At 37.8% G+C, this 16,215-nt stretch overlaps 1 protein-coding gene across 2 annotated transcripts in view; it reads right to left on the reverse strand.

Annotated features, from left to right (window-relative positions):
• Positions 1–333: 333 nt before the first annotated feature.
• TDRD5 (tudor domain containing 5) overlaps positions 334–16,215 on the reverse strand; it is a 46,221-nt gene continuing 30,339 nt past the window's right edge. The window contains exons 11-17 of one of the 2 annotated variants that reach the window (XM_036344108.1): positions 15,528–15,728; positions 14,887–15,042; positions 12,395–12,550; positions 10,307–10,486; positions 9,359–9,499; positions 7,564–7,774; positions 334–939 (exon numbers count right to left, since the gene is read on the reverse strand). In XM_036344108.1, the coding sequence (XP_036200001.1) occupies positions 692–939; positions 7,564–7,774; positions 9,359–9,499; positions 10,307–10,486; positions 12,395–12,550; positions 14,887–15,042; positions 15,528–15,728 (1,293 nt within the window). In that variant the 3' untranslated portion in view covers positions 334–691. The remainder of the gene's footprint in view (positions 940–7,563; positions 7,775–9,358; positions 9,500–10,306; positions 10,487–12,394; positions 12,551–14,886; positions 15,043–15,527; positions 15,729–16,215) is intronic. The other variant, XM_036344109.1, reaches the window with a different exon arrangement.

Below are 16,215 nucleotides of genomic sequence, written 5' to 3' on the forward strand. Positions count from 1 at the left end.
ACTACAGAAATGGCTCAGCTCAGTTTCAACAGTCAGCCTCTAATTTAGTCATTTGTCTCCAAAGAATTGCCTATACTGAGAGACAGCTTAATTTTTTTAATGTAAAAGTATTTTCATAACCAAAGCTTCATATGTGAATTTTCTTACTGATCCTAGTATTTCAAAGAAATACAGATGGTAAGAATTCAAGCCCTGAATTCTTTCTCTGATATAGAAGATTGCAAATGAATAGAAAAAGCAGCTTTAAGATTCAGACATCCTTTTTCTGGAGAAAGAGATGTGAGATAATTTTTATCTTACTAAATATGGATCACAAAACATCAGTTTTTCAGTTTTCATTTATCAGTCATGATATGTATAAGAAAAACATTTATATGTAGCAACATAAAGAAACAACAAATATAAAAACTCCATTAAACTACTACATTAAACAAAGGTGAACAAAACTATACAGAATAAAAAACAACATCAATGAAAAACTTAACAATAAATACCAATACTTACACAACAAAATGGACTATTAGCACAATAAAGATAACACGCAGTCACACAGAGAGACAAAGGCCTCAACTACCAAAATACTATTTTGTCTCAATATGTCCTATTTTTGGCCTGAGAAATCACCAAACCCTAAGCAGTGGGTTTATTTTCTCCCCATCTCCCTCCCTTCCTTCCTTCATCCTCCCCTCCCTCATGCCTCCATCCTTTTCACACTGGGGTACCAGTGTAGGAAGCTCCTGGATGTGGCTAACCGGGCAGCAGCTCCTAAGGCAGCAGTGGCTGTACTTCGAGGAATGTAGAATTTCTGAGAAATCTGGTGCTCAGGAGACAAAATCAAAGAGAGCTGGTCCATGGCTCCATAGCTCTTATCTTTGAACACTGTGATAGCATGGCTACTAGAAAAATCTTCATTCTTTAGGCTCTCTGGAGAGCTTTCCACTGAAAAAGAAAGAAAGCACAAGTCTTTTCAAGGGATTCTCATACTACCTTCTCTCTCCTATTCTAGATCTCTACTGTGTGTTACAAACATCTTCTGTTAGGTGGTGATAAGAACCAATGGCAAATCAGAGAGGATAAGACTTAGAAACTAATCAACAAATGGAAAGGAAATGAGGACGAGGAATCATGCTTTGAGATAAACTTCTGTCTGGATGAGGGCAAAAAGAGAGAGAGAAAAAATGCACCCTGAACAAGAAAAGGAAATTTTCTTTCTAGGGCATCTCATATGAAACAGATTGGATATAATTCCAATTCCAGGGAAGAGTCCTGAAGTGTTCCTATTTTCTTCCCTGGGCATTGTCTATTGCCAAAGCGGTCCCAATTCCAAGTCTGTGGCAGTGTAAAAATAAAACTGATCAAGACTGTGGTTGCTATGAAGTTCTAAAAACCAGTTATTAGCTATAACATGAATTCTTTAGGAATTAGTTTCAATTAAGAAGAAAGAACCTTTTTGGTGAAGGGATTAAGCAGTAAAAATTGGTAGTTGTAGACTAATCACACAGATGTGGATTGCAGCATGGAGAATATAGTCAATGATGGTGAGATAATGAGGTGTGGGGCCAGGCAGGTGCTTAGGGCAGCAGGGACCACTCTGTAGAGTGCATGGTGTTCTGGCCACTTTGTAGTACATCTGACACTGGTGTGAAATGGTACTGAATGTAAACTGTGGTTGAAAAATTATATATATCTATATATATAAAAGCCTAAGCAACTGGCCGACCGGCTGACCATCCGGTAGCTATGACATGCACTGACCACCAGGGGGTAAGGGGTGGGCAAACTTTTTGACTCGAGGGCCACAATGGGTTCTTAAACTGGACCGGAGGGCCGGAACAAAAGCATGGATGGAGTGTTTGTGTGAACTAATATAAATTCAAAGTAAACATCATTACATAAAAGGGTACGGTCTTTTTTTTGTTTGTTTTATTCATTTCAAACGGGCTGGATCCGGCCCGCGGGCCGTAGTTGGCCCACGGCTGGGGTAGACGCTCAACGCAGGAGCTGCTGAGTGACAGCAACTTTGCAGAATGCCCTCTCGCACTCCTGGACCCCTTAGGGGATGTCAGACTGCTGGTTTCGGTCTGTGCACCGGACCTCCGACATCCCCCGAGGGGTCCCGAATTGCAAGAGGGTGCAGGCCAGGCCAAGGGACCCCACAGGTGCACAAATCCATGCGAAGGAAGGAAGGAAGGAAGGAAGGAAGGAAGGAAGGAAGGAAGGAAGGAAGGAAGGAAAGGAAGGAAAGGAAGGGCCTTTTAAATGAAATAAATTGCTGGGAACTCATATTTTTCAGAGTTCCAATATCCAAAAATGGGAATGCTAGGCATTCCCACATGTGTACTCTAGACAGTTCTACTAAAAGTAGCTGCTCTATGAAGTACTTATTACTTCCCTACCATGAGAGAAGTAGCTTTTTCCAGCATTCTGCTTCCTTTAAGAAAGCCCTGCTTTAGAAAAATAAAAATCTACGTGAGCTAGACAATGTTCTATTGTGCAGTCCACTATATCAACATTTCACACACTGGCATCAGTATGCTGACTACATTTTGAAAGCACTGCTCTATACCTTAAAAACAGAGACTTTTAAAAAAAAATCAGAGAAGCCGAAACCGGTTTGGCTCAGTGGATAGAGCGTCGGCCTGCGGATTGAAAGGTCCCAGGTTCGATTCCGGTCAAGGGCATGTACCTGGGTTGCGGGCACATCCCCAGTGGGAGATGTGCAGGAGGCAGCTGATCAATGTTTCTCTCTCATCGATGTTTCTAACTCTCTATCTCTCTCCCTTCCTCTCTGTAAAAAATCAATAAAAAATATATTTAAAAAAAAATTTAAAAAAAATCAAAAAAAAAAAAAATCAGAGAAGCCCTGTTTACTCAGTGGATAAAGTGTCAGCCTGTGGACTGAAGGGTCCCAGGTTTGATTCTGGCCACAGGCATATGCCCGGGTTGCGGGCTTGATCCCTGGTGGGGGCGTGCAGGAGGCAGCCGATCAATGATTCTCTCTCATCATTGATGTTTCTATCTCTCTGTCCCTCTCCCTTCCTCACTGAAATCAATAAAGATATATTTTTAAAAATAATAATAATTTAAAAAATCAGAGAAAATAGCAGGTATAATCCAGTATTTTATTCACTTCTGCATCTTTAGCACTAGCTACAGTAGTGGCATGTGGTATATGTTCCATACATTTCTGATTAATTAATTATATTCAAGATTTGACATGTTATTCTAAAAAGTAAAACTGCAATCATTAAAACTATAATTGATGCCCACAAGAGAGGAAAAAGATGGTGTGTTCTAATGCAATAATGTGGTTTGACAGGAGGTCTTCGGTGAGCTCAGGTTTCCAAAAGCAGGGTCACGTGATCAAAAATTTAAAAGAGCAGCAAAACTTCTGTTTCCAGACATGATGTTAATTTAACAAGGATTGAAAAACAAACTTCCTGCTTTAAACAACTGGAGAACTGAACAAAATATAGGAAAAAACAGCTTTCAGACCTGAACAACAAATGTGCAGGACAGAGATCCCGAAGAGGAGGTGAGAAAACAAAGTGAGCCCAATAAGTGCCTCAGCTCACTGGAGATGGCTTCCAGGCTGCAGTACAGGAGGAAGAATCCAAACTGAGGCTGGAGGTCTTACTGGGCTCAGAAGACCGAGTCTGGAATTTGGGAGGAAAGTATCAGAGATGGAGAGAGAAGCAGCTGGCAGTCTACGAAAGGTCCCTTTGAGTCTTAGGCCAAGCAGTGATCTGGCCACAATGTAAAATTAATAGTGTCTACCATCCAATAAAAAATTAACAGTTATGCAAAGAAGCAGAAAAAATGACCTAGTATCAGGAGAAAAATCAATCAATAGAGGCTGATTAAAAAAAATGATAGAGATACCAGAATGCAGAAATGATATATATGCTAGAATCGTAAGACAAGGGTATGACAATAGCTGTTATACGGAAATGCCAAGTTTTCAAGAAGGCAGAGGAAAAATCTGACTATGATGAGGAGAAAAAAGGAAGATATAAAAAAGATCCAAACCAAACCTCTAGGGATGAAAAACATAGTTTCTCAGATGAAAAATATATTGAATGGGAAAAGAACATATAACACATGGGACAAGAAAAAGTTAGTACACTTGAAGACATAGTAATACAATCTATCCAAAATGAAACACAGAAAGGAAAGACTGGGGAACAACATCAAGCGGTCTATCACATGTGTGATGTGAAAACGGAGTAAAAGAAGGGGGGAGGGTGATTGAAAAAACATTTAAAGAAGTAATGATTTAAATTCTTCCAAATGTAATGGAAACTATAAACTTACAGACCAAGAAGCTCAATGAACCCCAGGCAGAAGAAATAGGAAGAGAAGCACACCAAGGCACCTCATGATCAGATTGCTGCAACCAGTAATAAGAGAAAATCTCAAAGCATCCAGAGAAAAGACCACATTACAGTGGTGTCCCCCCATAACCATGAAGGATATGTCCCAAGAACTCCAGTGGATGCCTGAAACCACGAATAGTACCGAACACTATATATATATACATATATATATATGTATATATATGTATATATATGTATATATATATATATAATTATGATAAAGTTTGATTTATAAATTAGGCACATTAAGAGATCAACAACAAGAAATAATAAAATAGAATAATACTAACAACATACTATAATAAACGTTATGTGAATGTGGTGTGGGTGTGTGTGTGTGTGTGTGTGTGTGTGTGTCTTCCTCTATCTCATAACGGATCTGATAACCCAGATGGCTACTAAGTGATTAAAGGGTGGTTAATGCACATAGTGTGACTATGCTGGAGAAGAGATGACTCATATCTTGGGCATGAAGAACCAGGATGGCATAGGATTTCATCATGCTACTCAGAACAACATGCAATTTAAAACTTATGAATTATCTTTGGATAACTGAAATCATAGAAAGCAAAACCACGAATAAGGGAGGACTATTATACAGAGGAACAAAAATAAGAACAACAGACTTCTTGTTAGAAACAGTGACAAGCAGAGTGACATATTTTAATGCACTGAAAATTTGTCCACCTATAACTTTATATCCAGAAAAATAATCTTAAAGAAATTAAGGAAAAATAAAGACTTTTTGTCATGTATGAAAGCTGAGAGAATACACCAGTAGCAGACCTGTACTACAAGAAAATTTAAAGTTCTTCAAGCAAAAAAAAAAAAAGAAAAACAAAAACGGATGGAAAGTTGGATTTACAACAGGCATTGGCAAACTACAGCCGGTGGGCCAACACCAGCCTATCACTCGTTTTTTTAAATAAAGTTTTATTGGAACACAGCTATGCTCATTTATTTGCATATTATCTATGGCTTCTTTGGGGCTATATTACAGAGATGAGTATTTGCAACATAGTCCATACGGTCTGTGTAAATATGGTCTATTTACTTTCTGGCTCTTTACAGAATAGGGTTGCTGTAAAAATCAGATTTCCTAATTTACACAATAAAATAGAGAACACTAGATATAACAGACAAATGAATGAACAAAAAAGAATTTTCTCATTTTTAATTTTTTTAAAAAGAAAATTGATTGTAGCAAAAATAGTAAGAATGGAGTTTGAGACTTACAATATGTGAAGAAGTAAAATATATAACAATAGCTCAAAGGCTGGGATGGGAAAAATGGAAGTATGCTATTATAATGTTTTCATACTATACACATAACAGACACTGATCCTTATATCACACCATTTGCAAAAAATCAATGAATTGGATCACAGACCTAAATGTAAGGTCTAAAATTATAGAACTTTTCTAAGAAAATATAAGAGAAAACCTTACTTGGGTTAGCAAAGATTTCTACATAGAATGAAAAAAACAACTCAAAACTTTAAAGAAAAATAAATCAACAAATCTGACTTCACCAAAATGAAAGCTTTTGTTCTTCCCAAGATGCTAATAAGGAAATTAAAAGGCAAGCCACAAACTGGGAGACAATATTTCCCATATTATATTTGACAAAGGATTTATGTCTACAATAAAGAATATTTTACAAATCAAAAAGAAGGAGATAGTCCAATAAAAATTAGCCAAGCCCTGGCTGGTGTTGCTCAGTGGTTGGAGTGCTGGACAGCACACCAAAAGGTTTTGGGTTCGATTCCCAGTCAAAGGCACATGCCTGGGTTGCAGGTTTGCTCCCTGCCCCGATCAGGGTGCATGTGGGAGGCAACCAGTTGATGTGTCTCTCTCACATCCATGTTTCTCTCTCTTTCTCTTTCCCCTTCCTCCAGTCTCCCTTCCTTTTCTTTACTCCCTCCCTTCTACTCTCTCTGAAAAGCAATGGAAAAATATCCTCATGTGAGGATTAACAACAACAACAAAAATTAGCCAATACTTGAACAGGTGATCCACTAAAGGAGGTATAAGGATGGCACATAAGCACATGAAAAAATTGTCAAAATCACTGGCAAATGTATATTAAAACCACAATAAGATACCACTACACACCTACTAAAATGGCAAAATTTAAAAAGATTGATGATATCATGTGTTGGCAAGGATGTGGAGCAATCACAACTTTCATACGTTGCTGGTATAAATACAAAAGGTACAGCCACTTTGGAAAACATTTGGCAGTTTTTTAAAAGAATGCAGTGGCCATATGTAGTGGAATGGTGCAGCGCGTCCACTCTGAAATATGTACTAAAAAGAAATAAAAAACATTATATCTACACAAAGAGCTGTATGTGAATTTCACAGCTGCTTTATTCATAATGGCACAAACCCTGAAACAACCTAAATGGCTATCATCAGGGGAAGAGATAAACAACCTGTAGTATATCCAACACACCTGGTTACTACTCAGCGATAAACAGAAACACACTTTTGACACTAGTAACAACTTGAACGAATCTCTAAAACAGTGGTTCTCAACCTTGGCTGCACATTAGAATCACCTGGGAATCTTTTTAAAATCCTGATCTCTGGGCCTCATCCTCCGGAAATCTGTTTCTTTGTTACTAATGTTACTAATGTTACAAAGAAACAGAATTTCTGGAGGATGAGGCCCAGACATCAGGATTTTAAAAAGATTCCCAGGTGATTCTAATGTGCAGCCAAGGTTGAGAACCACTGCTCTAAAACATTTTGCTAAATGAAAGAAGTCACTTTCTTCTTCACACATAAAAATTATAAACTTGATGAAATTCTAGTAAAAGAAAAGTAACATGCCAGAAGCCAGCAAGCAGGGGGCGGGAATGACTGCACAGAAACAAGACAAAACTTCCAGATTGATGTAAACATCCCATATCACAATTGTGGTGGCAGTCATGAAGACTGTAGACATTTGTCAAAATTCGCAGAATTGTATAAACCAGAAAACTTTACTGTACGTAAACCTGACACCTCCCAGACTGCAGGAAGAAGAGAAGAGTGGCGAAGTGAAAGGGAAGAACTGAGCCCAGGACTTGAGACAAATGCTAACGTCAGCATTTTCCAATTCATGTTCTGGAAAAGATACTTTTTTTTTTTTTTTTTAGCAACGTGGTGAGTCACATTTGTCAGTTTTATGTAAACCTACCTGAACCAGAGTGTTTTTCTGGGGAATCCACCATGGTCGGGGGTGAGTCGAGTGCTGCTGCAGAGAGCTGAGCCTGCTGTGGCTGCGTCTGGATGCTGTGCAGCTCGCCCGGGCTCCCTTCTGCTGACTGCTGTGACTGGATAAGAGAGATGTAGAACTCTTCCAACTTGGGCAATGGGGAAGAAGAGGAAGAACCTTCTGAATTTGGTTGCTGCAGAATGGGAAAAAGGAGGCAAAACCATGGAAAGTAACTATTAATATAATGGAAGGATTAAGCCTGTTTTGTTTCCTTACTTATAAATAAAAAATAAATATTTTTATATCATAAATTTTAAAAATCATTTTTAAGAATCTAGATACTTTCTGGAAAAAACAAGTCCACTAACTTAGTGACCATCAAAACATTCACTGAACACATATTTTGAGCAAACATGGCACCTACCAAGCACTGCCATACACAGCTAAGGAAGAATAGCAGGAAACGAAGAGGCAGTGCTAGGTTATTTGCAAATGTTTCTTCATTTCAACATCGCAATGACCACTTTTTGGTTAGGTGTTATGTGTTTGTATTACAGAGAGCTAGAGTAAGTTATCCAATGTCAATCAATAAATGACAAGACAGAGATGTGAACTCAGTCCAGTGTGTGCTCTCTGTGCTCAACCACATCACTTTCCAGGAAGATGTGACCTAAGGAGCTCAGAGTCCTGTTAGGGAAACGGTGTGTGCTGCAGCTAGCCATGAAGATGCATTAACTGCAACACAAAGCAGTTAAATGGAGGGCTCCTCAGAAGAAGTGACACAATGGAATATTAAGAAACCATGGCTTCCAGAAACACCAATCAGAAAGGATATATGCACCCCTATGTTCATAGCAGCACAATTTACAATAGCTAAGATTTGGAAACAGCCCAAGTGCCCATCAGCAGATGAGTGGATTAAAAAACTGCGGTACATCTACACAATGGAATACTATGCCGCTATAAAAAAGAAGAAACTTTTACCATTTGCAACATCATGGATGGAACTGAAGAGCATTATGCTAAGCGAAATAAGCCAGAGAAAGATAAATATCACATGATCTCACCCATATGTGGGATATAATGATCAACATAAACTGATGAACGAAAACAGATCCAGAGACAAATGGCAGGGGTGGGGGTGAGGGTTAGAGATCAACCAAAGGACTTGTACGCATGCATATTAGCATAACCAATGAACACAGACATTGCAGCAGTAGGGGCTTGCCCTCGGGGGTGGGAGGGTGGGGAGGGTCAATGGGGGGGAAGGAGACATATGTAGAACTTTAGAAAAAAAACAAACCATGTCTTAAGAGAAAAAGACGAATGTCCCAAAGAGAGACTGAATTTGGGTTAAGTGAATGGAGTGCAAATTTTCACATACAAAACCACAAATTGTCCTGCTGTTTTCAGGAAGCTCAAAACATAGTTGAGAAACAAATGTATTTTGTTCCAGGGTTAGTGCGCCTGCCAAACAACATGAAAGAAAACAGGCCTAAATAACAGGACAGATATAGAGCTTAAAATTTACAGCTAAGTTATAAAAAAATACCTGTTTATGTATCCCTAACACAGATGCTTAATCAATCTTTTAATTTTAGGCTCAGGATTTTCTTTTTAAGTATTAAGTTCACTGAACTTTTAAAATCAACATACATTGTATGTATATGTATTCTATAAAATGCTAAGGGAGGGATCATTAACCAGAATTTTACTTTCTAAAATGAAGCACTTTCCTCATGCAAACCTGAGAAAATAACATTCATTAGACATTTACCTTTTGAGTGCTGGTTGTCCCAGTATTTTTTTCCTGAGTACCCAGTCCTTGTTTTTGAGCTTCTACTTGCATTCCATTCACAAGGCCTAAAGGCTGACATGAATCATCATCCCATGTATCTTGTGTAGAAAAACACCAATCCTACAGAGAAAAAATTGCAACAATAAACTGAGAAATAGTGATAGATGGCCCAAACAGAGGATAACTTGGCAAAGTAAAGACAAGGAATCAATGTATATTAAACAAGAAAAGGTACTTATTAATTTTCTGTATCAGTATGCCTTTTCCTCCTTTCATTATTGATTGACCCATACCCAGTATCCTGAATTCCTCTGAATACACAGATCTCATAAACACAAATGAGTTATTTGCAGTATTTTCCTCAATACTGTTTTCATGGCTAGATTTTTCATGATCATGTATTATTGAAATGGCATAAATTAGAAGGAACACCTTAACTGCAGATATTCTTTTTCATAACCGGTGGGAAATAAATGAAAATTTAAATATCTAGTTAGGACCAATATTTGCAAATGTTCTCTCACTGCTGACATCCAGAAGTTAAGACTAATTCAGCAAAAACAAAATTAGGGAAAACAGTTTACTTATAGACCCTAAGGCCCTGACCAGATGCCAATGATGAAACAAAAATCATGACTAAAAGGGCAGATAGGCACAATAAGTCCATGGTTTATTCGTCCCTACTTCATTCTATCCCCCTTCCTACCATGACTAACTACCAGGACAGGGCATCAAAAGAAAGTCAATTTTATTGTATGCTGGGTTAAAAAAGAAACTGTGTGTAAAAGAAACTGTGTATTTTTTTTAAAATTATCTTCTGATAAATCATTTTGAATTGAAGAATGTATGGCTTTCTTGAGGTGTGAACAGTTGAGTTTACATGTGCTTTTTTCAATATGATTCACTTTGTTTTCTCAAGGATCTAACCTTCTCTGGCATTTCTTTACATGACAGGTATGGCTTCTTCCCACCATGGCTGGAGGTAAGTAAGTGGGAGGCATCACCCTCTTTTCCCACTTTAGCTCGCAAAGGTAACCAGTTTTCATCCCAAACATCATCACCTATGGTCACTGACTCCAGGCATGGCATTCCAGTGGGGATCTCATCCTAGAAAGTATCGGAAGACAGAAAAGCTTTAATTTATAATTCCTATATGAGCACATTTTAAAATTCAGGTTTATAATTTTTTCTGATTCCAGGTAAAGATGGCAGTTTGAATACACAATTACTCTCTCCCTCCTGAAATATCACCAAAATAAAATAAAGAAATTTAAGGTATAAACTCATGGTCAAAGGGAACAAAAGAACAGAAAATACCATCTACATTCTGGATACAGGAAAGCAGACAAGTAACAGCTGATCAGCAGTCCTGAGACAGTGGAACCCTGAGCTTGCAGTGGAAAAACTAAGAATAAACCCAAATTTATACCACTGTTACCACAAAAGTGCAGGAATTGCCACACAAGGTGTTTTTTTAAGTAAGGGGGTAATGTGGAAAAGAAACAAAAGCACTGGTTGAAAAATGTGAGTAAGAAGCAATTAGATTCAAACAAAACTGAAACAGACTCATAGACACAGAGATCTGACTTGTGGTTGCCAGGTAGGCTGGAGTGTGAAAAAGGTAAAGGGATTAAGATTACAAATTGGTATTTATGAAACAGTCATGGGGATATAAAGTACAGCATAGGGAATATAGTCAATATTACTGCTATAACTATGTATGGTGCCAGGTGGGTACTGGAAATATCAGGGGTACCACTTTGAAAAGGATATGACTGTCTAACCCAGTGGTTCTCAACCTGTGGGTCGCGACCCCTTTGGGGATTGAATGACCCTTTCACAGGGGTCGCCTAAGACCATCGGAAAACACATATATAATTACATATTGTTTTTGTGATTAATCACTATGCTTTAATTATGTTCAATTTGTAACAATGAAATTGGGGGTCACCACAACATGAGGAACTGTATTAAAGGGTCGCGGCATTAGGAAGGTTGAGAACCACTGGTCTAACCATTATGCTGTACACCTGAAACAAATGCAAGACAATACTGAAAGTAAGTTGTGATTAAAAAATAAAAAACGCAAAAAAAAGCGGTAGTAGTTAGAGCACCAGATTCAAGGACCCCCATCTCAAGGACCCAGGAAGCTACAAGTCTTCCTCCCTCTGGAAGGCCAGAGGGTCTTCTCAAGAGTAAAACTGAGGATGGGGCACAAAACTATACATGTGTTAAAATTGACAGGACAGGGCATCAAAAGAAAGTCAATTTTATTGTACGTTGGGTTAAAAAGAAACATTAACACAAGAAAATAGAAGCTATGCAGGGAAGGAAAAGTTGCCATAACAAACTACTTGGCTGTGAAGAGCATTTACAGAGTCATAACACTGTAAATACTGAATAGTGAGCTAACAGAAAGTTTGTTAACTGTATTAGTGAGATGGTGGGGGGAGGTAAAAAGGATATGGTTATGTGTGGTCCATACATACACAGTTAACTGAAAAATCAATAAATAACATAAGCATGTTATGTAAGAAAGAAATAGAGGTAAATTCCAAAAGCAGCAGCTGAAAGAGATGAAAATGATTGCTCTGTGAAACAGGAAATGTAGGGGGAAGAGTTATGGGGGACTCGAAGCTATGTGTTCATAAACATTTGACTAAAATAAATATGTCCTCCAAAAAAGTTACCAGCATTTTTTCCTGATGCGTTTTCCTAATACTGTTTCTCAACACTAGTTTCTAATCACTGCATAATTCTTGAAGATTGCTCAAAGCTACAGGATAGTAACGGACACACCAAAGCCAGATAAGGCCCTTTTTTGTGATCAAGACTATGTTACTTCTACTTTGGTCTTGGTGACTGCTGAAGGGAGAATTTATAATTCATCTGTGGCAGATGCTCTGACTGCACTGAAGGCAACAGTAAGGTTTAAAGAGCTATTTCATTCCAGCCCCCTTCACTTATGGGTCATTTGTATTACATTAATTACATTAAAAAAATCTTTCCTTCTACCTCATTTTCTTCCTTCAGATCCTTTAGCTTAGGGATAGAACACTTTGTATCTTCTTCATAGCTCTTATCTTGAGTTTTCAAAGAGCTGAATTCAGAATCCTTTAATGGCTTCTTTGACTCAAAGTCAATGACAGCCTTTCCATCATTAATATCTTGCTAGTAGATATGAAAGATAAATTATTATTATTTTTGTTAATCCACACCTGAGGATATTTTTCCCATTGCTTTTCGGAGAGAGTGGAAGGGAGGGAGGAAGAGGGGAGAGAGAGAAACATCAACGTGAGAGAGACACATTGACACAGAGTACTGCTGCACGTACTCTGACGGGGCAGAGAGCAACACTCTAACCACTGAGCACACAAGTCAGGGTTATTTTATTTAATTTTCATACTAATGCTGTTTCCAAAAGCTATTCGGGGAGGGGAGGAATATTTTTCTGTGGTTCACACAAATGCTACATTGTTTTCTAACTTTATTCATGACCCTTGGACTTCCCATCCTGCTAAACTAGTTCACGCCAATAAACATTTATTTAGTACATATTACAAAATGTGTACAAGGTAGCTCTGTGAATTTAAAGATGAGTGCAATAGGTTCCAGCTCTAAAAGAACTCAAATATAGCAGGAAACACACAACTGGATAATCACAGTACAACCAATAGTGCAGATCCCTCTCAGTGCTAGAACTAAAATATTATCAGGGAAGGAGGATGTTTTGAGAAGATGCAATGAAGAATTTAACACAAACTGTTGGAATGCTTAAAAGAAGAGAGGAAATTACAGGGAACTTGGTGTATGTGCGTAGCATAAAAGTATTAATATGTTAAAATATAGGCTGGATGAAATAGGGAAATTTTAAGACTTCTCTCTTTTGCAGAAAAGATGGCCGTATTTCATTTCTAGGGCTGAGCTATGATTATTTGAAGACATAAACAGAGTGACGATAGTATATTCTACATATATTAAAGGTTGAATTCAATTCATTATTTAAGAATCAGGAAATATAATTGTTCTAATCAAGTAAAAATGACTAAGAAAACTTCAGGCTTAAGAAAAGTCAAACAAGCCCAATTAATTTTAACGTAAACTAGAAAGAAAAAAAGCACTTTATATTGCTTTAAACATGCAGCAATAGCCCTAGCTGGTTTGACTCAATGGATAGACTCTATCCACTGAGTGTCAGCCTGTAGACTGAAGGGTCCTAGGTTCAATTCCAGTCAAGGGCACCTGCCTGGATTGCGGGCTTGATCCCCAGTAGGGGGCATGCAGAGGCAGCCAATCAATGATCCTCTCTCATCACTGATGTTTCTATCTCTCTTCCCTCTCCCTTCCTCTCTGAAATCAATAAAAATGAATTTTAAAAAACATGCAGCAATAAACTCTCACACATATTTTTCAAAGCCAGTTAATCTCCCCAGTACTCAAATTTGCTTTTTCTTTCTCTTTTTGCAATAACTAGTGTCTACAATCATAGCCCTAACTGGTTTGGCTCAGTGGATAGAGCTTCGACCTGTGGACTGAAGGGTCCCGGGTTTGATTCTGGTCAAGGGCATGTACCTTGGTTGTGGGCACATCCCCAGTAGGGGGTGTGCAGGAGGCAGCTGATCGATGTTTCGCTCTCATCAATGTTTCTAACTCTCTATCCCTACCCCTTCCTCTCTGTAAAAAATCAGTATTTAAAAAAATACAATCATATTAATAATTTTAAAGTCACAGGTGTAAAACATAATAAAATTTTCATATTTTATTAAACGAAAATAAGTCTATTATGTCTAGAAAACCACTTTTTTGGCGCTCCAATTTGAACACACCCTATATTCTTAGCCCAGTACTTGCTGTCAGGAGGAATATAAGACTCAAAGGACGTTTATTTGTTCACTGGTTGAAAATCATTTAAGTTCTTACTATGTGCTTCACTTATATGTAAAGGGGAGATATGAAGTACCAACCTGGTAAAGTGGTTTTAAAGATAAATTAACATGTGAGTACTCACAACAGTGCCTGCCACACAGTATGAGTTCAATAAATGTTGTTTTATGTTATTACTGCTACTGGAAAAATAATAATATTTGTATTGCTGTGGGTGGGAGCTGCAAAAAGGTTTACAGAGAAATGAAAACATAAGAACACCCGAAGAAGCAGCTGAGGAGTATCAGCATTTGGGTTGGTGTAGGTGAAGTCACAATTGCACCAAGGCAGCAATGGAATTGAGTGCAGGAGAATTTGTGCAGGAGGAAGCATTACTGAAGCAAAGGCTGAAACCAGAAATTTATGAGAGGTATAGGTAACTGTCTCTCACTAGGTATTTCCTGGGTTTGGAAGCCCTCAGTTTCCTTACCTATAAAATACAATTATTATAGTAACTACGTCACAGGGACTTTATGAAGATTAATATATCATACTTCAAGTTCTGTATATAGTGTTTGGCATATAGTAAGCACTAATTAAATGTTAACAATAAAATTATAATCATATTTGCAAAAACCTATTACCGGGGTATATAAATCACTCTCTTTTGACTGTGGACTTATCTCTCGGTCTTCATTAAAATAGTGGTTCTGGGAAGGACAACCAAGTCCTGTCAAGACATCCTCTGGCCCTTCACTGGATTTAGTGTATAAAGTTAAAGGATTGAGTTCGCTGAAACCCTAGGATAAAATAAAGAAGAAAGTGTTTAATTACTCAGAGAAAAGTGAAAAAGTTAGCACTTAATAATTTTCAATTGTTGTGGAAATGTATTACTTCTAAAATTAAGAGTTAAAAATAATGAAAGTTTTTCCTAGTCAGAAAAATTCTCAACATCAATATTAACGGTAATGCAAACATTGATGCCGATAATTGCAAGATAAGAGAGTACTGTTCTTCTCTAAGTACACCTGAGAGAATTAAATACTTCAGGGTAAATTCTCAATTATTTAAAATACAAGTATTCACAGTCTAAAGGACAGGAAGCTAACTGCAGTTGTTTGTGGTCATCTGAAAATGAAGAGAGTGCTCTGCATTGAGAAGGCAGGAATCTCACAGGTATCTAAGACTAGAGAACAAATCAAATAACCTTCTGTATTAAATTCTCTTATAAATTCTCTCATACCTTGTGAGATTAAATAAAACAAATTACAAAATACTGCTCCACCTTAGAAGGGACATTTTCTCGGCATACAATAGCATGGCCCTCTGTTCTCAAGACATGATGGAAATAGACGTCTTCGTTTGAGGATGTATCACACAAAAAAATGTTAAGGATCCCATCTATGTATTCATCTACTACCCCAACTAAGGGCTTCAAACCACACAGCTTCTGGAACTGCAAAATGGCTCTGGAAGTCCAACATTCCTGAAATAGAACCAAGATATGAAATTCACATGGTAAAATCAAACATGAATTACATATAGTAAGCATATGCAAAAGTGAACTCCCAATGAACTAGAGTTGTTTTTTTTGTCTCAAAGAAATGTTTTTATTTCTTATTACATATGTCTCCTTTTTTTTCCCCCCTTGGCATTCTCCCGGCCTCCCCTACCCCCCAGTGTCTTATGTCCATTGGTTATGCTTATATGCATGCATACAAGTCCTTCGGTTGATTTCTTACCCCGCCTCCCACCCCCCAACCCTCCCCGGCCTTCCCGCTGTAGTTTGACAGTCTGTTCGATGCTGCTCTGCCTCTGTATCTATTTTTGTTCATCAGTTTATAAGGGTCTTTATTATCCATAAATGAGTGAGATCATGTGGTATTTTTCTTTCATATTTGCTTATTTCACTTAGCATAATGCTCTCCAGTTCCATCCATGCTTTTGCAAATGGCAATAATTCCTTCTTTTTT

Source organism: Myotis myotis, unplaced genomic scaffold, assembly GCF_014108235.1.
Source record: "Myotis myotis isolate mMyoMyo1 unplaced genomic scaffold, mMyoMyo1.p scaffold_m19_p_18, whole genome shotgun sequence".
Lineage (NCBI taxonomy): Eukaryota > Metazoa > Chordata > Mammalia > Chiroptera > Vespertilionidae > Myotis > Myotis myotis.